This window comes from Chiroxiphia lanceolata, chromosome 1 (genome assembly GCF_009829145.1).
Source record: "Chiroxiphia lanceolata isolate bChiLan1 chromosome 1, bChiLan1.pri, whole genome shotgun sequence".
Lineage (NCBI taxonomy): Eukaryota > Metazoa > Chordata > Aves > Passeriformes > Pipridae > Chiroxiphia > Chiroxiphia lanceolata.
The window spans coordinates 72,442,535-72,465,104 of NC_045637.1; the positions used below are offsets into that span (position 1 = coordinate 72,442,535).

The following is a 22,570-nucleotide window of genomic DNA, read 5'->3' on the forward strand; positions in this document are numbered from 1 at the left end:
ACTAACTGAACCAAGGTCAGTTTAAGCATAAAATGTAAATAAAATAATTCAGCTTAGAAGTGAGGCAAGGATAGTCAGTTAGTAGCAGCAAAATGTGTCTGATCTTCTGAAACACGAACCCCAAGAGATCAGTTTTGTCTGATTCGACTTAGCCTATGATCTGTTACTGGAAGCACTGGTTTCTCTCTCTACTCTGAGGAGCAGCTTTTCTTTCCCTGACTGTTTTGAAAGGTTTATTCCACTGTTGAATGGGTTTAGCTCTTCTCAGCCAAGGCTTAAGAAAGGGCTGTTCAATATTCTCTAGTGAAACAATAGGCAATGATAAGAAGGAGTATGTGGTAGCATAATGATGCAGTTCTCTGCAGATCTATTGCAGATTCCTGATCTTCAATACAAAAGGCATTATTTAAACTGGAGGGGCCAGTTTCAGGCCTAAATGAGCAGTACTATGCAAGCACCAAAACAACATGTGGTAAGTAATTCAAATTAATATAATTCAGGAGTATTAGTTTGATTGTGTGACTTCTGAATCCAACAAAGATGTAATAACTAGCCAGATTTATGAAAGATGACCTAGCAAGAAATAGGAATATTCTGAAAAAGATGAGTTGATAATTTATTATACTAGCTCCAAATTACTAATTAAAATAAGAGTATTCCTCCTTTAGGAGGCCAATAGATTTGCTCATATGTATTTTTCTCACGTTATGTACAAAATAGAGAATACATTAATCATCAATATATTTTACATTACCTTATTTTTTCTCCTTCTACCTTGGTAAATCTTTAAAAAAATTGAATATGTATTTGGGCCATAGGATGCTACAATTTATTTATGTTTAGGGCTTTTTTTCCCCTGCTCATCCAATTAAGCCAAGGAAAAAAAAAAAAAACAAAACAATTTCACTTTCAATTTTTGTGAGCACTAGAGAATAAAATTAAAGGTATTCATAGAATAGAACAAAGAGTACAGTTGTAGCTCCATGTATCAATTACTCCCTGACTGATCAGGAAACTACCTGATTTTCTTTAAAGCAACATACAAGAGAACAAAATTCAATGTAACCCATTTATCATAGGCACAGTGTTACCTTTACTCACCAGTAAAAGTATTTGGGGTTTACCAACTAAAGCCACAGCAGTAGAGAGCTTCCTCTTTGTGCCAGCACTGTATGTTCTCACCAGTTTGTCAGCATGGGCATTGAGGTGCAACCGGTTAACAAGGTCCTCTGCAACCTGTGGTTCAGAAATTTGAAGGCCAACAAAGATGAGTCAGATCAGGTAGCATTTGTGCTTAGTCTAAAACAATATTCTGTTCATAAATATAAAGCAAATGTACATGTTGTTTCCTTATTAATCCCCACTTGCTGCATATTATTATTTTGAATCTTAAACACATACAAAAAGCTTCTCTGGGACCCCTTAGTTCTCAAAAAAGGATAAGGATTTTCTCATACAGAAAATCTGGCTTTGTCATTTCTTGGAACAGTCATTTGCATTCAGTTTGTGTCAATAGGTCAATGATCTAAAATTTCTCTCATTTCACTCATTCTCCAGTATTTATTTGATCAAACATCTTAAAGACTGAAAATTCAAGAGACAAAATTCTCCATTGGCCACGGAAAAAGATGAAAATGTCAGAAAAGCAAGGCACAGATCAAGGATTTACAGATTCTTAGACACAAAAGGTAACAGGGTTAAATTAACATATCTTTGTAATAACTGAGAGGGGTAAGTTGACCCTAGCTGGTTTGGGTTTAATTACTTGAAGAATGTGTGATTTGAGCAAGCAGACAAGGACATCTGGAGACAACGTTCATGCCACCCCCTACAGCCTTTCTTCTTTGCCTGTCAGACACAGTTCTAACATACAAGGGTCCCTCAAATACTGGTGCTAGAGAATTTTAAATGTAGCAATAGCCTTAGTCCATCTATATCAGCTATCACTGCTAGACCATCCAGGGAGACCTGCAAAAACATTAGGATCACAGCAGCAACTTTTCTACTCCTTACTGCCAAATCCCTCCTGCAAAGAAAGCAGCAAGTGTGGCATGTGTCTGGGGGGCTGTATCATCAAGAGGTGATCAACTTTGTAACAGAGCAGGTATGTCTTCAACCTGTATGTATGGACAGCTGGGAGATTCTTGTAAAACAGGTAGTTGCATGGTGCTCTATTGCCCGAAATCAGCTGCCAGAGCACCCCAGTGGTTCATTCCCTTTGCACCCTCTGCATTGCCTTCAGCAGAAAGCAAGGAAGGACTGCAAGGATTAATCACATCAGATGGACAGTCTCCAATTACTTCAGAAAATCCAATAGAAAAAACAATTCAATAAACAATATTGTGAATTAATATTCACTATTCACCGCAAAAAAATTGCCATGAGCATAATAATATTTTTATTAGACAGTTTTATGCAAACTCCTTTGAAAATGATCAAGATATTTGTGACCATTTTAGCAAGATTTTTGAAGTGCTACTTACAAAAATAAGACACTTCTGAGAGAAAGTTCTCTCTACGCAGGAACAACACTGCAGTGGCAAGAATCTGCAGTATTCTAGTGATGATCCTCACACTGGTATTTATAGTCACCTGTGTTTGGTGTACCTGAATGTGGAACCCAACGGCAATGCATGTTCTCATACAAAATCTACATTTCATAAATGTTGCTCTGACTACATTAAATGAAGAAAAGTTAAAAAAAAAACAACTGTCTTAACAACTGTTAAACAACCCACAGGTAATTTTATACTGAAAAGTTCAAGTCTTCTGCTATTTTAGGGTTAGTTCACAGTGATTGATTTCCAGTTACAGTCTATTTTTGTATATCAGTAGAAGTGCTGCAAATTCAGATATTCTGTGGCTTTAGAAATGATCAATCACCTAAACTATATTCTAAGATATAACAGTTGAGTTTTGTTTTGTGCATTTTTTTCACTTTGAAATACACATCTTCTTATACACCAAAACAACCCATAAAGTGAAGTCCTCTAAAGCATATGGGAAACAGCTTATCCTTTCCACTAAACTGACTTTGCTATCACTGGGAATGCATGAATGCTATTGACAGCAGGATTATACTCCTACACATACACCAACAACCACAGAATTACACAGAAGAGCTTATAAAAGATTAGGATCAGAAAGTGAAAAGAATATGTCATTTCATGTTTACACCAAAATTAACATTTAGTTAACCTATTGTTGGTAAACAATAAGCAAATATGTGTCACAACTGAAAAGTAGTAAAAACTACCCTTTAGATATGGCCAGAACCACTATTTCTAAGACTGCTCTGAAATATTATCAAAACTCTAAGTCAAACAAAATGCCATTCTTTTAAAGCAACAATTAATGCCTCATGGGGAAGAATTTAGAAGGTCAAGGAATAGTGCCAGAGAGAGAAGAAAAAACCATTCAGGTTAGACGGCTCTTATTGTAGTCTGTAGCCCCCAAGGAGACTCAGTCATGTGTCAGGCATGAACATAATGTTCCTTATAGGGAGCAACACTAAAAAGAACTGACTTTGCAAGATTTACAATTCCACACATAGAATCCTCACCTCTCTGGTATGTACTCAAGCATTTAGTGTAGAAACACATGACTACACTATCTCCTGTTTAGTCCAAGGAGAGAAAGACTAGCAAGTCTTCTGCTACAGGAATTTTTCAAGACAAGGTCTGCTTAAGGTAAAAAGAGAGGGGTGGGAATCATTTCATAGTACCCACTTTGCTGCTGCTTTAAATGTGTAGAGCTTGCAAGATGAACTTTGCAGATTATCACAGTGCACACCACAATCTGGCTTGATATCTAGATATGCATTTTTGGTGCAAAACATATCAAATTAAAACAGATTTGGGGCTGAATCACAACAGTAACCTAAAGGCAGAAGGAATGATCAGCTTCCTGATTCCTAATTTTTTCCCTGCTATTTCCCTCTTATTCCTGCTACCCTCTTCAAAGGAGCATTGTAGAGTATGCTTCAGTAAATATTAGAATATAGAGTTCATTCTTCTTGCAAGAGATGACCTCAAAACTTTTTCTCTTTTCTTTAATACATATCATAAGATTTCCAGTAATGTCTCAGCTTCATCAACATAATCTAAACAACAATGAAACACTGATTTGGATGAAATTAGAACTATTACATATTAGGTATATTGTAGAGGAGCCTGCACATCTCCATTTTTCTGTATAACCAGTTGTTTGTATCATAGTATCTTGTAAAATAAATACAAAAATACCTCTTAAACTATTTTAAATGAAAGTCAGAATTGACCATGTGACCACTCTTCAGATACAGATACACACAATTATGCCAGAGATTTACAATTCTAATGATTTCCTTCCTTTAGTGACTGTGAGATATATACACAAGCACTTTCTATCCCTCCTTGTCATATTCATCATGGTGTTCTATTTACGGTTTCAACTACTTTCAGCAGTGAAGAATGAGGAGATACATCGATTTATTTAGCAAGTTGGTAACATTGAGGCCAAATTAAAAGACACAGAGTTATATGCAAATATATGCATTGTGAGCGCATTTGAACCATAAAGATGTTTCACATCTAGTCATGGCTGTAGTGATGTATTTAAAGTCTTTCCTCCCTTCCACCCTCAATGAAGATTATAACAGACTTTATATCTATCAGCTAACTATTCCTATTTTACAATATTCCTTAAAATTGTTTACTTTTCTCTCATCAATTATAAAATCTTTAACAAAAGTTTTTTCCAAAATTATTTTGGGTTAGTTCACCTAGCTTTGGTATAGTCAATCTGTAACATCTAAACAAAACGCTCGAATACATTGTGGAGTTCCTAAAGACTGCATTAATTTCAGAAGAAGCTGTAAGGTAACTCGACTTTTTGCACGCATGCTAGTATCTGTGGGAGTAAAGGTTAAAGTAGGCATGGTGCTTAGTAGGCATGGTACTTAGTAGGGAACTAAGAGGCACATCCATTCCACTGAAAAGTAGTAAGTGATGAAAATTATGTAACCACTAATGCTAATGGGAACATGTGCGCACGGCGGCATGGCCCCGGCCATGCACGTGGCACGGCTCAGCCTCGGGCGTGGAAAGGAGCGAGAGAGGGGGAGCTTTGCTGGCGCGGACTGTGCCCTTGTGGGAGATGAGAGGGGGAGCCCCGGAGCACACAGAGGAGATGAACAGCTCTAAACCTGGGCAGATGGAGCTCGATTAGCCCTGTAAGGCCATTCATCTAAGAGAAAGTCACTCTAATTAAACCTACACCCTGAGGACCTCGCTGCCACTGTCCAAGCTCACTTGGCCCGAGCAGATGAACCTTAGGATTAAAGGGTGGGTTCAGTTCCACACATACTGCATTTCACCTAAAAAATCCATTGCACAGGCTTGAAGGCTTTACTCACATTTGCAAAGCCCTGTAGCGACATCTTCTACAAATGCAGTCGCACAAAGATCAAAAGACAAAGGCGCATACACCTGTCTCCAAAGATGTACCCAAATTAACTCTAGCATGCTGGAACATCAGAACCATGCTCGATTCAGTGGATAGCAGACGTCCTGAGCGTCATTCTGTCCTAATTGCCCATGAACTGTCACGTCTCAACATTGCTGTTCTCAGCGAAGTTCACCTTCACGATGAAGGCAGCCTCAGAGAACATGGTGCCAGTTATGCACTCTTTTGGTCAGGTAAACCCAGAACTGAAACACATCTCTCAGGAGTCGGCTTCATGATCAAAACCTCTATTGCTCCTAAACTTGAAAATCTGCCGACAGGTCATTCCGACCACATTATCTCCCTACTCCTTCCACTGCACAACAAGCAACACATTGTCCTCTTTAGTATATATGCCCCAACTCTCCAAGCTGAAAAAGATAAATTTTACACCAACCTGCGCCGCCTTACCCAGAAGGTTCCTGCAGATGATAAGATCATTATCCTTGGTGATTTCAACACCAGAGTAGGAAAGAATGTTGAAGCCTGGAAAGGAATATTAGGCAAGCATGGTGTTGGAAACTGCAACGATAATGGTCGACTTCTGCTAGAATTCTGTGCAGAGCAACAGCTCACCATCACTAATACTATCTTTCAGCAGAAAGATAGTCTGAAGACAACCTGGATGCATCCCAGATCTAAGCACTGGCACCTCATCGATTATGTCTTGGTGCGATGGAGAGATGTCCACCACACCCGCGTGATGCCCAGTACAGAATGTCAAACACACCATCGACTGATGCGCTGTAAACTTAACCTCATTCTTAAATTCAAACCTAAAAGGGGCAGTATCCCAAGGAGGAGACTCCAAGTCAACAATCTCCAGTCAGTCACAGTGAGAAACAAATTCCAGGCCAATCTTCAAACCAGGCTCGAAAACCATTCCACAGAATCAACAGGTACCTCTCCTGTAACACTTTGGCACCATATTAAAACCAGCATCCTGCAATCCTCTGAAGAAACCTTAGGGTTCTCCCTCAAGAAGAACAAGGACTGGTTCAATGAAAACAATCAAGAGATCCAAGAATTGTTGAGGAAGAAGAGAACCACCCACCAAGCACACCTTGCACTGCCATCCTGTCACATAAGAAAAACGGCCTTTCGCCTTACATGCAGCAAGCTCCAACAGAAACTCCGTGACATCCAGAACAAGTGGTGGATCAGTCTAGTTGAGAAAACTCAATTATGCGCAGACACGGGTGATCACAGAGGATTCTATGAGGCCTTGAAAACAGCATACGGGCCACATACCAAACCCAAAGTCCTCTACTCAGTGCTGATGGTCAAACGCTTCTGACAGATAAAACCTCCATTCTGAATCAATGGTCTGAACACTTTCAGACTCTTTTCAGTACCAGCCGTGTAGTCTAAGACTCAGCTATTCAGTCCATCACACAACAACCTGTGAAATATGAATTAGATACGGCCCCAATTTAGGAGAAACCCTTAAGACCATACAGCAGGTGAAAATCGGCAAGGCAGCTGGGGTTGATGGAATTCCACCTGAAGTCTGGAAACATGGGGGCCTTGCACTCCATGCTAAATTTCACGAGTTTGTGGTGCGCTGTTGGGAATTAGGCGAACTACCATCAGACCTTCGTGATGCAATCATCATCACCCTATATAAGAAGAAAGAAACTAAATCAGATTGCTCAAATTACCGTGGTATTACTCTGCTCTCCATTGCTGGCAAAATCTTGGCAAGAATACTCTTGAACAGACTAATACCAGCTATAGCAGAAGGAATTCTTCCTGAAAGCCAATGTGGTTTCAGAGCCAACAGGAGTACCACGGACATGATATTTGTTCTCAAACTGCAAGAGAAGTGTAGGGAACAGAACAAAGGTAACCTTTGTTGACCTCACCAAGGCTTTCGATACTGTGAGCAGAAAAGGTCTATGGCAGATTTTGGAACACTTAGGTTGTCCCCCCAAGTTCCTTAAAATGATCATCTCACTCCATGAGGATCAACATGGCCAAGTCAGTTATGGCAATGCACTTTCTGAGCCCTTTCTAATAACTAATGGTGTGAAACAAGGCTGTGTTCTTGCACCAACCCTATTCACAGCCTTTTTCAGCATGATGCTCCAAAGGGCCACAGCAGACCTTGATGATCATGATGGTATCTACATTCGATATCGTACTGATGGAAGCCTTTTCAACCTAAGGCGACTGAAGGCTCACACCAAGACCTTAAACCATCTGGTTCAGGAGCTGCTTTATGCTGATGACGCCGCCCTTGTTGCCCACACAGAAGCAGCTCTGCAGCATTTACCATCCTGCTTCGCAGATACTGCTGAGCTCTTTGGGCTGGAAGTCAGCTTAAAGAAGACAGAAGTTCTCTATCAACCTGCACCTCAGGAAGTCTTCCATCATCCCCATATCACCATTGGCGCATCAGTGCTCAAATCAGTCCAGCAGTTTAATTACCTAGGTAGCCTCATCTCCTCGGACGGTAAAATTGATGGAGAGATAGATAACAGGTTAGCAAAGGCATATAGTGCCTTAGGAAAGCTTCATAAAAGAGTTTGGTAAAATAAACACTTGAAGAAAAGTACAAAGATCAGTGTTTACAGAGCCATAGTGCTGTCTACTCTCTTATATGGATCTGAATCATGGGTCATCTACCGCCACCACCTGTGACTCCTAGAACGCTTCCATCAACGCTGCCTCCGAACAATCCTAAACATCCACTGGTCAGATTATATGACTAATACATCTGTTCTAGAACAAGCAGCAGTCACAAGTATTGAGGCCATGTTAATGAGAACACAGCTGCGTTGGGCAGGACACATCTCAAGGATGAAGGACCACTGCCTCCCTAAGATCTTGCTTTATGGTGAACTTGCCACCGGCTGCCGCCAAGAGAGGAGCCCCAAAGAAAAGATACAAGGACTCCCTGAAGCAACATCTCAGCCTTGGCCATATTGATCACCATAACTGGTCTACTCTGGCCTCCAATTGGGAGGCCTGGAGACACACTATTTATAACACTGCTGATGCTTTTGAGAACGCACGCAGGATCACTCTCAAGGAGAAAAGACAACACAGAAAGACTCGTGCCTTGCAGAATATACCACCTAAGGAGTCTTTCTGCTGTGCCTTTTGCAACTGGATGTGCCTGTCTCGTATTGGCCTTTTTAGCCACCAGCACACTTGTAACAAACGTGGGTAGAGCCTTCCTCAAATCTTTGTTCACAAAGCCTAGTCATGGCTGGCTAATGCTAATGGTTTTTCACTCTCTTTGAAAATTACCTCTAATATTCAAGTAAAAAACTTGGAGTTAATGAAGACTCAATCTATTCAAAGACTAGAAACGTTATAGCACATCTATCTTCACTCAGAAGGTTGTATCCATAGTTATATTTGTTTTGTATCATTTCTGACACAATAAATACAATGCATAACTGCTTGCTAATTTTTTTAAGAAATCCTCGTAAAGCAAACCTGACTCAATACTAAAAATGTATACTATATTCTGTACAAATGATAATAAACATGGGTTGAATTCTAGAGTCATCTGAAAAATAACTATACATGTCCAAAGCAGTAATTCAAAGTATCAAGAACTGAGTGTAGTTTGAACATCCTAAATAGAAATCATTCATCAATTCCACGCCAAACAGTATTTATTTGATTTCAGATTAAGCTCAGAATTGTTTCTTACATTCATGTTCAAACTTCAGGAGGAAAATAATTCTTTATCCCAGAATCTCATAAAACTGTACACACTAATTCTGCTTGGGTCCAAAAAAAAGCAAACATGCAAAGAGTAAATGAATTCACAAGCTCCCATTTCTAGCACCTACAGAATATAACATGTAATCAGTGCAAAAATCTACCTGGAGACTTAATGTAAAGAGAAAGCATACTGACATTCTAAGAAGTTGCCTCAGAAGACCTCTTGAAGCTTCTTTTAAGATTTGCAACACGAATTTTAATGCTAATGAGAGATGTCATTTAATGTTGTGCTAATAATTTTAATTTTTAACAAGTTGTGTGATATGTTTTTGAACAATTTGAGATATAGAAAGTTAATATATTAAAGAAATAAAAATAAGAATTAAAAGTACTATGTTAAATCAGTAGCTGTCTAAACAGCCCAAAATCTTACTCTAACTTTTCCAAATTTTGCAGCAAAAAGAAACTTGCAGAGCAGATTTGTGAAGTATAGCAAAACTTCACATTACATGTGAAGCTTAATATTGATAGTAAATGACCCGTTTTTCTCCTCCTTTCCCATTGATTTAATTACTGTTTTGGAACATTAAGTGCACTCAACTTTACATCAGGCACTTAATTCCTGATGCTGATAAATCTATCTAGCAAAAGATTTGGTCCTTTTAGTGTTTCAATAGGCAAATTCAACAGCAACACATCCTGTAAGTCACCTGCCTGCTCACCAATTCATTAAAAAACAAAGTAAATTTATTTTTCTTTCCATGTCAAACCAATGTACTCTCTGGAATATATATCTGTGCATAGTAGCATGAACACTCACTGGTAAACACTGAGGCAAGCTTGGAGCACTGTATCATAGGCAGGAGGGAATGATGAGAAAATAACAGCTTTCATTTCCATACAGCTGCTATTCCAAAGCATTATCAGGCCTTATTTTTTTTATAGGCAACTAATAGACCCACTTACTCCAGGCACCAGCCATTTCTGAATTGGAGCACAGCAGCTGCTGAACACTTGACAGCAGTGCCATACAGTCCACAGGGCCCACTGACAAAAACATTTCCTCTGAGATAGCTGCATTTCAGTTTTGGATGAAGGTAAACAAGAACAGATAAATATTATTTTCAGTCTTTGATGACTTGATCATGAGCATATGGCAACAAAGTCTGCACTGCAATCTATGCAGACAGAAAATTAAGACAACTGAAAGGGAGAATGATCTCTATATCACAAATGCGATACTAAGGAACAGAAGGCCGCCTATAAAGAACAGTCTAAGCCTACATCCAGATCATGTAAGGTCCAGGATAATCAGATGATTAACATTTTTCTTCTCTCAGTGCTCCACAGTAGCATAACTTATGTCTAAATGACTCATTTTCATCCACTTGAAGCGTGACATGTGCACGACTTAGTACACCACTTGAAGAACTCTTCCCCAAATGGTCTTGAGGACTGACATTGCAGTGGCTGTCTACTAATTGCCCAGAAAATAGCTGGATCTGATCATAAAGGGGAGGCTCTTAGGTACACAAATTATTCCTAATATTTCTGCATTTGAAATGGAATTCATGAATGCCAGATATTTCAGAGAGAGCACTATTCTCACACTGTCTATAGAGAAAGTGTACAAAGCCAGGTTACCCTCCTGGCCCCTCACGGAATGCAGACAGGAAACAGCATTTGCAGTAGCATTCAATCACACACACACAAGCAGCAGGACACTCTGCATGCACAGCACAAAAATCTCTTGGTACTCTCCTTCATATCACAACCTGGAAACCTTCCCAGTTATCCAAGAAAAGTTTGGTGCTGCATGGAACAGTTTGTTATGAAATCCAGGCCCATAAGCACACCACAGATTTCTCTCCATTCTCAAGCTTCCACATAGCTCCTGATCTTGGTCTTCATTCTCCAAAACAGTTACTGCTCAGAGGCCAGATCACTTGAAGGAGTCACAAATCAAGCAGTGACAGCAGGATCCATGTGCAGATGCACACACAGACACACTCTCCTGATGTTGGCAGGGCTGCAGACAGTGTAGGATTCAAGAACTAACAGTCCATTGTAATGCATGGATCAGTTTACACTTCCCAAAGCCTGTCTCCAGTTGTGTGCAGATGAGGTATTACCAATAAGGACATGTCTACCAGTGCCACTTGAACAGCTCTTTCCTCACACCCATGAGTACTATAATCATAGAATCATAGAATCAGCTGGGTTGGAAAAGACCTCTGAGATCATAAAGTCCAACCCTTGATCCACTACTGCTGTGGTTACTAGACCATGGTGCTAAGTGCCACATCCAGTCTCATCTTAAAAACCTCCAGGGATGGAGAATCCACCACTTCCCTGGGCAGCTCATTCCAATGTCTGATTACTCTCTCTGTAAAGAAATTCTTTCTAATATCTAACCTAAACCTCCCCTGGCACAAATTAAGACCATGCCCTCTTGTCTTACTGATAGTTGCCTGGGAAAAGAGACCAACCCCCACCTGGCTACAACCTCCTTTCAGGGAGTTGGAGAGAGTGATGAGGTCTCCCCTGAGCCTCCTCTTCTCCAGGCTGAACAGCCCCAGCTCCCTCAGCCTCTCCTCATAGGACTTGTGTTTGAGTCCCTTCACCAGCCTAGTTGCCCTCCTCTGGACCTGCTCCAGCACCTCAATATCCTTCCTGAACTGAGGGGCCAAGAACTGGACACAGTACTTGAAGTGTGGCCTCACCAACGCTGAGTACAGGGGAAGAATCACTTCCCTGGACCTGTTGGCCACACTGTTCCTGATCCAGGCCAGGATGCCATTGGCCTTCTTGGCCACCTGGACACACTACTGGCTCGTGTTCACCTTCCTATCAATCCAAACTCTCAGGTCCCTCTCTGTCTGGCTGCTCTCCAGAGCAGTAGCTAAGAGTCTGTGACTCCAGGAGCCAGGAAGGTAGCACAGCACTAAAGGCCTACTTAGCTCTCACTCAAAGACACCTCTCCTGGCAAATTATGAAAATGTTAAGACAGAAAAGTTTAAAAGCCATGTTTATAACATTTTAAGAGCACTGGTGCATGATTAAACTTTGATTCCTGTTTTAAATTACACCTAGGACCAAAAGAAGTCAGTAACATAGATCAATAAGATGTCTGGATATTTACTGCTTCCTTTTGAATGACTACAAAGCTCTAGAGGAGATGTTGCCATTTTTGTGTCTACTAAAGTGTCATGACAATAGATGCTACTGATCATAGGGGTTTAGCCTAACTGTTAGAGAGAAATTGTCAGTTCACGAAGAAAACAGATAATTGTAGTTGAGAAGTTTATGAAATAACAATTATCACTTAATATATTTCTTTTAGATCAAGGGAAACGTATTCAAGTTTTCAGTACTCTGCTAGTAACAGAAAGTAAAAACTACCACAAAGAAGTCATGAAAAGCAAACAACTAACCAAAAGACTATATGATTATTTCTATGCAGCCTGCAATAAATGTACTGTTGAAACAATCAGTTAAAAGTCCAGCCAGGATACTGCCCAAGACAGGGATCAAAGGCTTCCAAGAATCTCTTATTTTCCCCAAGCTCTCATCAAGAAAAACCCAAATGATCAGCTTAAGAATTTTTAAACAAAAGTTCAAAGTTTTGCCTTTCCTGATGCTATTATTAGGACACAATGGCAGCTGTTTCTGAATACTCAATGTCCCATGCAGGAATCATACCTTTTTCTGGAATGATGTCTATCTGTTGAGGAAAAAAAAAGGCTGCAGAGAACGAGAAGGCAACCCTCACTCACATGCAATCAAGGAATTGATTGTAAATCACTTATCAGACCCTAAGGCAAGAGTCAGGAAAATGCTAGGGGGGTAAAAAAAAAAAAAAAGATATTTAAATTCATACAGTTTTGCTTCTGGAAAAGTGAAAGGAAGACAACAGGCAGCATGCAGGGGGTTATCAGGGCAGTGCTAGAGCTGTTGCTACTATGTGGGACCCATCTATAGAACAGTATTTGAGAGATACCATTTCATATCATATTCCAGTTTTCTCATGTTAATAGAGATGCAATTAAGCAGAAAAGACTGAGCTGCTCAAGTCAGGTCAGATTGTAAACTTCCATCTGCTGATACAGAAACATCTCCCTCCCATTTTACAATATATCTGTAGTTAATTTCTGTTATTGGTTGACTGGTTGCCTCATTACAGAAAAAGATCACAGTTTGCTTGTCAGCACGGCAACACCTATATCTGTAAACTCAAAATCTCTCAGTGATATTCTCAGATATTGTCAACATCTGTTTTAGTAAGCTCTAAAAGCATTTTCAGACATGTCTTTGGCCTCTTCTCCTTGGACAGCCCCAGGCCTAGTATGGCAGCTGGAGAATTTAAGGGACTGCTCTCAGCATGCAGTTTGAATGCAGCTACCATCTTGTGAAATTTAAAATAGCAGAGTGCTGACAGCTCCCATCTCAGCACCCAGATGTTTCATTTATTTTTACAGAATCATTCAACAATTTTTAATTCCTTGTGAGTTTAATCGCATCTCTGAAGAAAAGAGTTTTTTGGAGGTACATGACTCAAAATACGTGGTGTACTCTCCCAGTTCTTCAAGTGTGATAGTGAAAGTGTTGAACCATTCATAAATTTATTTTCTTTAAGGTTTTGTGCCCAAGATTTTACTTGCATTAATGTAATTTTACTATCCATAGTGATGTTATTGTGTTTTGAATTGGCATAAAAGTAAGAAAAATTCCACATTACTTAAATAAAATAGCAGTAATGAAAAACCTCATTACTAAAATTGTTAAAATGAAATATGCTAAAAAAAGTACAATTGTTTTATAAACCCACAGCTCAATGTGGTTTCAGCTCCATCTGCAAATCTCTTATGGATAGTTACCTTATGGATATCCTGCTTTGGAATTCCACGCAGTGTGCAGTAATAATAAAGATGCTCCCAACCCGTTAGAAGTTCATCCAGGGCATCTTGCTGTGGACAATAGCCAACGAGAATGCCCTCAGAGCTAGCAGACAGTATATCCATTTCAGACCTGTTTAAAGAAAGAGACTTGAATGTTGCTTGAAAAAAGCCATGGGCCTGGCTTTCACCCTTGGGATACAAGACAAACACATAGGCTCAAGTCCATAGGTAAATGAGCTTGAGTCTCTTCACCCTTTGCCATGATTACTTCCTGCAGTACCACCCACAGGCAAGGGGCCTGCTTTTTGTCCTTTTTCGGATAGGACAGCCACCTCTTCAGAGTCATTGCTGTCACAGTGTGCACATGCGTGCGTGTGTGTCAAGGTTAAGAGATCAACGCAGAAGGAAGACAGCTCTATAACAATTAATCCTCACCAGGTTTACCACCCTTATCTCTTTGGTAGAATCTTCTCTAAGGACATATATTTCAAACCACATTATGTTCCTGTTTGATACTATATCATATTCAATATTATATTCATACTGATTACATTCAGTACTGAAGGGGCAGGACTTGAGAGAGAGGGAAATGTTGCTGTGTATTTTTTTGTGTCTGTGCCCACATGTGCACATACATGCATTCTCTAAACTACAAGACTAAAACAAAACACAGGATATTAAGGCCTAGTAGCTTAAAAGATAATATAGGAGAAAGTATAAAATTATCCTGATTTAAGAGACTTTGGACTTCACTTTGTAGTTCTACAGCATTACTTGAAATTACATTCATTGCAAAGAAGCAAGCTTGATTGCAAGGGTGTCTCATTACCCATAATGACACTAAATTTATCCTATTTATTCCAACGTCTAATTTAACACTCAATGATGTTGATTTACATGTACAGAAAAACCTGTCAAGATGAAGATACTTAACAATAAAAAAATCTGAGCTTTGAAAGAAAAAAATTTTCAAAACGTTCTGAGTAACAGATTGTTTTTCCCCTTAGTGGTTTTCTACATAATTTGATTAAGAGAACTAAATATATGATTAATCAGTTAGACACAAAGCAAATCTATTAACTGCAGGATATACAAATACCAGTGCTAGTGAAAATATAAATATGTATCTTCCATTAACAAGATTCAGAAGTCTGGAGAGAAAAAGAAAACACAAATTCTGCATTTTACATAAGGAACCTCAGCATCAAACTATATTTTAATGTTATTAAAAGATAAATTAACATGATTATGACAAGCCTTGCTGTGGACTAATTAGAATGGCCCTTTGCTTTTAATGGCAAAGATAAAAAATCTTAGTATCTTCATTGGTTTGGATGGTCCAAGGACTGTAAGTGCTTGTAGAGACCTCTTTAAACAAAGAGTTAGCAAAAAATAGAAGGATGATAGGGAAAAGAGGAAACCAGAAGTGTACTTCCTTATTAATTTATATCCATAATATAAAATATTATATAGATATTATATATTATATAGAATATTATATTATAATATAAAATAATATATTTGTAATATAAAAATAACTTATAGGTTATTTTGAATGAAGTATATATAGAATTTTTACTGCCATACCTAAATCAAATTAAATCATTTTTCTAAGGTAATCTTTGCGTAAGATATGGATTGATTAATGTCAGCCTATTTGCATAGCCAGTCAGAAGCAGTAGATTCCTTATTTAATGGACTCTAAGACAGTGAAAACTATCCACAGTGAAATGTTATCTAGATGCTGGGTCTGAGGTTTGTTTTACTAGGAAGATTCATGCACACTCACAAGGTTTTCTTTTGGTACAGCTGCTGTCTTTTGAGAAACAAGAGGCTGGGCTTTTGGTAATATGCCAAGTTCAGCCACAAGAGAACAAATCGCACTCAGAGATAATTTCAGGGACATTTACTTAGCACGAACCCTGTAGCTGGAAAGACACATCTAGTGTGATGTGGATCCCTACCATGAAGAACAAAAAGCTAAGTATGGACAGCTGCAAAAAAAGGCAGACATCTAATGTTCTTTAGCTAGAACTGTATTAGACCATAGTTACTCAGTTTGCATTAGGAAATAAAAATAGTGTCCTCAGTGGTAATTGTACATACATGATTTTAGTGTTGTGCCTCCATAAAGCAGCCAGTCTTAGGTGAACAATAGCTCACCTGCTGACCATTAGCTTTCATAAAGGAAGGGCACAGTGAGAATACATCATTTGATATTTTTACTCTGTTTGGTCCTTATCTTGCAACTTTACCCATTAGTGCTGACCTTGAACTCTTAAAGAGTTTCCGTTAACACAGAGACTCTAGTGTGTTCACTAAAGAACTCAAGGACCTTTCCATTCCTCCCCATATCTGCATCTGTCGATCCGACCAGAAGGAAAAAAAAGGTCTCCTATTCAGAGGTTTTTCTTGAATGTACATTATAATGCCTATTTTTCCCCCAGCAATATCACTGAGTTGATTTCCTAGTTAAAATGCTGGACACCATCTTTCAGTTTTGTTTAGTCAGATTTCTGAATACACAAATAATATATATATATGTATATATGTATATATATATATAAAAATAACAGAGGAAGGAAAAACAAATGATGAGTTTTAATATAATTAATGATGGCATGATACCAGAAAACCTTTTGAGTAAATGATATATTGAAAATGCTTTTCTCTTTTCTTTTTTTTTTTAATTTCTGATTCAATTCATTAAAGTAATTATAAACCTTTTATTCCTTGACATTTTCATATATGCTGTTATAAAAATCAAATTAGAAATACAATTTTAATATTTTCTGAAATATAGATTAGCATGCAGCAAAATTATGATTTTGTTTTCTCAAGCTAGAGAAAAACACCTGCTTGTTTTCTGTCCTTTTATTATCAGCATGCCAGCATTTCTCATTAGGCTATTCACATTAAAATCAAAACATGCAGGAAGAAAAAAGCTCATTTTATAAATAGAGAGAAAGAACATATAAGTACAGATTCCAACCCCTCTCAGGCTTTTTGTCCATACCATAGTATACACAATGAATTTCAGTGTAATGTCTAAAAACTATAGGCAGGAAATCAGTCTTTTACACTAATAGAGAACTCTCTGTATCATTATAAAAACACTACATAATTGTTATTTTAAATTGAGTTAGTAACTTTGGTTACATCTCTTGATCAAGATACGACATAAAACTAACATGGAACACAAGTTTCTCCTTCATTTTTAGACTACGTTATTATGTTCAATCAGTAGTTTCACTTGCTATTTAATTTTTCCTTTAAGGTGGAACAGCTGCAACAGATGACACGAACAGAACATGTCCAGAAATCTTTATGTTTTAAAGATCATTTTAAAGTTGCAGAATTGCATTTCTAGAACTGCTTTGAAAAAGGTCAACAGAATATCTGGCATCCTCAAGAAAAATAACAGTCTAGCACTTGAAGCATGGAAGATTTTGTATTCCGTATCTTTCTAAGTACTTTGGTGAGAATTATGACATTTTGGTGCAACTTATCCTGGAAAAAAGTCCAGGACTCAAGAAGGCTTCCCCCAGGTGCTCATCTTACAGTTTTGTACTATTGATGAAAGAAACTTGACAGACTTTGAAGGAAGTGGGAATAATAAACTGAAATTTGATTGAATAAAAATTTTGATTCAAAATTTTTCCTCCACTGATCATTTTAAGGCTTTTTACATTAGCCCATTTCTTCCATACATTTAAAGGAATTCCTGCAATCTGATTGCAGCCCTGAAGGCGTGGGGCATTCCAGTGAGGAAGGCTTTACTGGCACTGAAAAGAAACCAAAACACTGGAATGAGGGAGAATGATCTTGGACAAAACCTGTTGCCTTCTGAATAAACTGGATCTCTTGTTTCCAGAAGGCTAGGCTGGTTATTGCAGAGACTAGATTTCCTTCTTGTTTGTTACAGTGGTTATCGGCAACATCGTATATAGGTGGTTGTGGGCTGTAGTTCAAAGGTAAACTTCAGTTTTGAGTTTCTAGAAACAACTAAGTAACCTTGATATCAGCCTTATGGCTGCTTTTGGGAAACATTGTTTCACTATTGACTCCACTGTGCACTTTGCTTCACTTTTGTATGCTTTTTCTACAGTTTTTGAATGCAGTTAAAAGCAGTGATATATATGGCACTTACAGTGGCTTCTGCAGAGAGATAAATTCCATTAATTAGTCAAAATGAAATATAAATTTACAAATTGAAAAAGTACTTAGACATTACATTGTCCTTTTAACTGCATATTCAATTCAGTGCATACTAATGCTCAATTAACATTATAAAAAAATCAAGGTTAAAATATAATTAATGTAACTATAACTTCATTATAATTAAACTAATTATACTGATATACAGTGTAAAAACAGCCATCTCAGCCATTATATCAATGTAAATTTATTCTGCGTTTCAAGTTAAGCTATTTGAATCACATTTTTAATTATTTATCAAGCTGAACATCATACCTAGCAAAAGAGTCCAAGTTCTAGCTATAAAGAAATATTTTACTTTTCCCTCTTTGGAGAGCCGTTCTTTGGTCCTATGACTTTGTAATCCAGCAGCTGAGATGGCTCACACTTAGTTCAAATAGGATGGGGAGTTTCTGTCATGGAGGATCTCTGTGTGGTAGGAAGATGGAAATTCATGGGACATAAATTAATTACATGAGGAAGACTGCCAAATGCTCCCATTCTCAGGGGGGCAACTTATGAATAAGATGACATCTGGTTTATCCATTTTTTTCATTTTTTCACATATGCACCCCACTACATTTTAAGTATGAACTTAAAGTCAACCCTATGCAGGAAAGTACTGATACAGGAGGTTAGGCCCAAAAGAGTTAACTAAGAAATTTGGGCCTGCAAACAAGTTACCAACATCTAAAACGATCTGTACCCGTTCTGTTCTACTTACTGGACCAAAAGCTTAAGAGAATAGTACAAGAACATGTAGTAGGCCTAGAGGCAATAAATTAGAAATGCAGCAGGATCAGGTAGACATTTGAATAGGAGAAACAGGTCTGGAGCCAGGGCCTTTTCCGAGCTTCAGTGAGCGGGTCAAGAACAATGGAAAGGAAGAAAGGTCAAGCTGAGGAAGATGAGTTAAAGCCCCCTGCCCCATGGAGGAAGATAGGAACTACCCCTCAAAATGGGGTGCCAAGAGAAGCACCGCCCCAAGCTCCGCCTATTCTCCACCTATTTTTAATATGCATTGATAGATGTTGTAATTGTTTGAATATGCATTTAATCACATCTAAAAATTTTATAAAAGTGCTGATTTTCTGAAGAGCCAGCGAGCGAGTTTGTCCAGCGCGAGCTGGCTTGCTCCCGACGTTGAATAAACAAATACCTTGCTGCTTAAAGATAAAAAGTCTCTGAGCAGTTTCTCGGACCGATTTTTCGGATTCAGTACAACAGCAAAGACTGCGTAATCGAGAGCACCAAAAAGGCAGATAAACCACTAATCACATTGTTCATTATTTTACATTGACCTTGACGTGGCACTTGAAAGGGTTTTGACAATTTCTCTTCAAAGCTGTGTTTAGTGCTCCTCACTTGAGGGAGGTTTTATGACACTGAAGAAGGTTTAAACAAAAGTATAGAAAGGAGAAGAAAACAAAGAATGGCCAGTGTATACTCAGACACACACAAAAGTGGGACAGATGTACAGAATCTGCTGATACATCAGCCCAGCAGACATTCAAAGACTATGAAGACTCACTTTGTTCTCCTTTGTTTTGCTACTTTGTTAAGTGTCAGCTTTTCTTTGTACATATTTAATGCAGACCTTACTTCTTCAAGCTATTTGACAGAAAATGTAACTACAAAAATGTTTACAGTTTTATATGCTACCTTTCATTTAGCCATCTCTCACATTGGTGGCAATCTAGTTATGACAGAAGAGCTAAGCATAAGCTAATTTGAGTCCACTTGTACTCTTAAAAAGGAACAGCTGTGCTACAGAGAACACAAAAAACCCTTCTAAATGTCAAGCAGACCATGTAGTTAACTTTTACACATATCTAAGCTTCATAACTCTTTTGTATGTTGTTCAAAAGCCAGTAAGACTCCTAATGCCTTATTACACCCTAATTTATAGATACAAGGAAACAAATTTTATTAAAATACTCTCCTTTCTAGTAATTTTCACTTTTGTTTTTAATATTTCTGCCTTTTACAAAAGATACTGCTGGTACTTTGCTATCAGTACTTTATTTCCACATCTTCGAAAGTAACTGTTTCAATGCTGCTTTTTCCTTTGGAACTCTTTAATATTGAGGTTGCAAATATCTCTAATGTGGAGACACACTCAGGAGGTGTTAATTATTTTTATGTTTCATTTGCACTGAAAATGGCAATGTTAATGAGGTACACAAAATAATAAAAAACGCAAAATCCCCTGTGAGTGGCACTATCTCCACAAGATTGGCTGTGGTTGGTGATAAATTCCTTTTATTTCTCTTACTAGACTATCTTTGTCTCATAACAGTTGCAGTCAGAATGGGTTTGCAAGTGTTATAAGTCGCCTAAAAACATTGTCACCATTTAAAAAAAAAAAACCAAACAAAAAACCAGTTTTTTGATATACTGCTCAGCTGGTATAATATAAATGTGCATTTGCCACAAAAATAATGAAATACAAAATTTAGACACATAGCGCATTTAAAATGTCTACTTAATTTGTAATGTATCAGAAAGAGAAAATCATGATGAAAGCAGATCAGAAGCCTTCCCTTCCTCAAAAGCTTGTCCCTATCAAGAAGAATGCCAGGAGACACTGATTTGCAGAAAAGATGAAGTTGGTTCTAGTATTTAATGAACATTCCCACTTAATAACACCCTGTCTTATGAACCTAGTGATACTGAAAACTGTTACATAACATCTAGCTTTTATGTATTTTACTAAGCTTTTGATATGAAAACAGAGACAGTTTTCTCGCAGATTCTAGGAAAATGCTCCTTGGGTTATTTTGGTGGTATTAAACATTCAGTAAACAACCAACCTAGAGGCCAATAAATCTTTTAAAAGTACTTGCAGGTGTTGCGAATCTGCTCTTAAAAGACAGTTGCTTCTAAAAAGTATATTTTTTTAATTTTCTTTGAGAACCTAGCAGGACTTTTCAACTCAACTTGATTTTCAGTGTGCAAGGCTCTTTCTGTGTAATCCCATGCACTTCCAGAGTTTTAGGCTGACCTTCCAAAAATTCTACTTCGCATTCAACATGTACCTTTGACTAAGCTCATCCTCCATTTCTAGTCATCATGTTGTTCAAAGGAGCAATAGCTGTTAAATAAAATTCAAGGCTGTTTTCAGTGCACCTGCCTCAAAAAGACACTTCTGACTTAATATAAAATTCAGTTAAGTGGTTACAACAGCAATCAGGAAAATGTACATATGGATTTGTTTGGGTTTTCTGTTTGTTTGTTGGTTGGTTGGTTGGTTGGTTTTTAAACGAGAACTTTCAAGCATAGTTATTCAAGAAAATGGGAACTGTTATGAATCAAGGATTTTCTGCATGGAGTTAAACCAGTCAAGTCTCCAATATTTATAATAATAATTTTGCATACTCATTTACTTATTTGATCATGAAGAATGTATCACGAAGGTAGGTTTAGTTTAGATAGGAAGAAATTCTTTACTGTGAGGGTGGTGAGGTACTTAAACAGGTTGTCCAGAAAAGTTGTGGAGCTCCATCCCTGTAAGTGTTTAAGGCCAGGTTGGATAGGGTTTTGATCAAGCTGGTCTAGTGGAAGCTGTCCCTGCCCATGGCAAGGGGCTTGGAAATAGATGATCTTTAAGGTGCCTTCCAACCCAAACCATTCTATGATTCTTGGAAGGATCCATTAGATTACAGTATCTGATCCTCTCAGGATCACACAGGACAAAAGTTGTGTTCTTTCCATTCAAACCCAAAAGAGTGGGGACCTAGATCTAAGCTGCTGCCCAATTATGCATCAGAAATACCCGTCAGAGGTAATGTCTTTATGGAAACTCCTTCATGATGTAAATTTTAAACTAAGAAGTCCAGATCTGCTGAACAGTAAATTTTCTGTAGCTGTAGCTGACCAACAACTGCTTTCTTCAGCTCACTGTCCGCTCTTCTCTATGTCAGGGACATCAGGCTTTTGAGTACACTACAAGAGTAAGAAAAGGAGAAGACTTCTTACTGTAATATTCCCCTTCTTTCATTTATCTGAGGCCTAAATGCGAATAGTCCACCTAAAAGTCCCTGGGATGAGTACCTTCAGTCATTCTTCAACTGTTGAAGAAGGGTTCTCCAGACCTTGTGGTTACCATCTCAACTATGGGAGAGCCAACAAACTTGTCCCCTAGTGATTTTCAGTAGTACAGCAACACAGTGATCATGATCTGCTCAACAGCACTTAACAAAATATGCAGCAAGGAACAAAGTCAGGAGTGACATAAATTTCTTCTCATAGCCTCAAAGTTGTTTGTTTCCTCAAGTTTAGCTACTGTGTAACAACAGCTCTTGCTCTTG

The 22,570-nt window shown here is 38.2% G+C and overlaps 1 protein-coding gene across 1 annotated transcript in view; it reads right to left on the bottom strand.

Annotated features, from left to right (window-relative positions):
• Positions 1–22,570, bottom strand: part of ABCA13 (ATP binding cassette subfamily A member 13) — a 176,034-nt gene that overhangs the window by 19,375 nt on the left and 134,089 nt on the right. Inside the window, 2 exon segments of the mRNA XM_032683056.1 lie at positions 1,102–1,236; positions 14,043–14,193. Coding sequence (XP_032538947.1) covers positions 1,102–1,236; positions 14,043–14,193 — 286 coding nt within the window.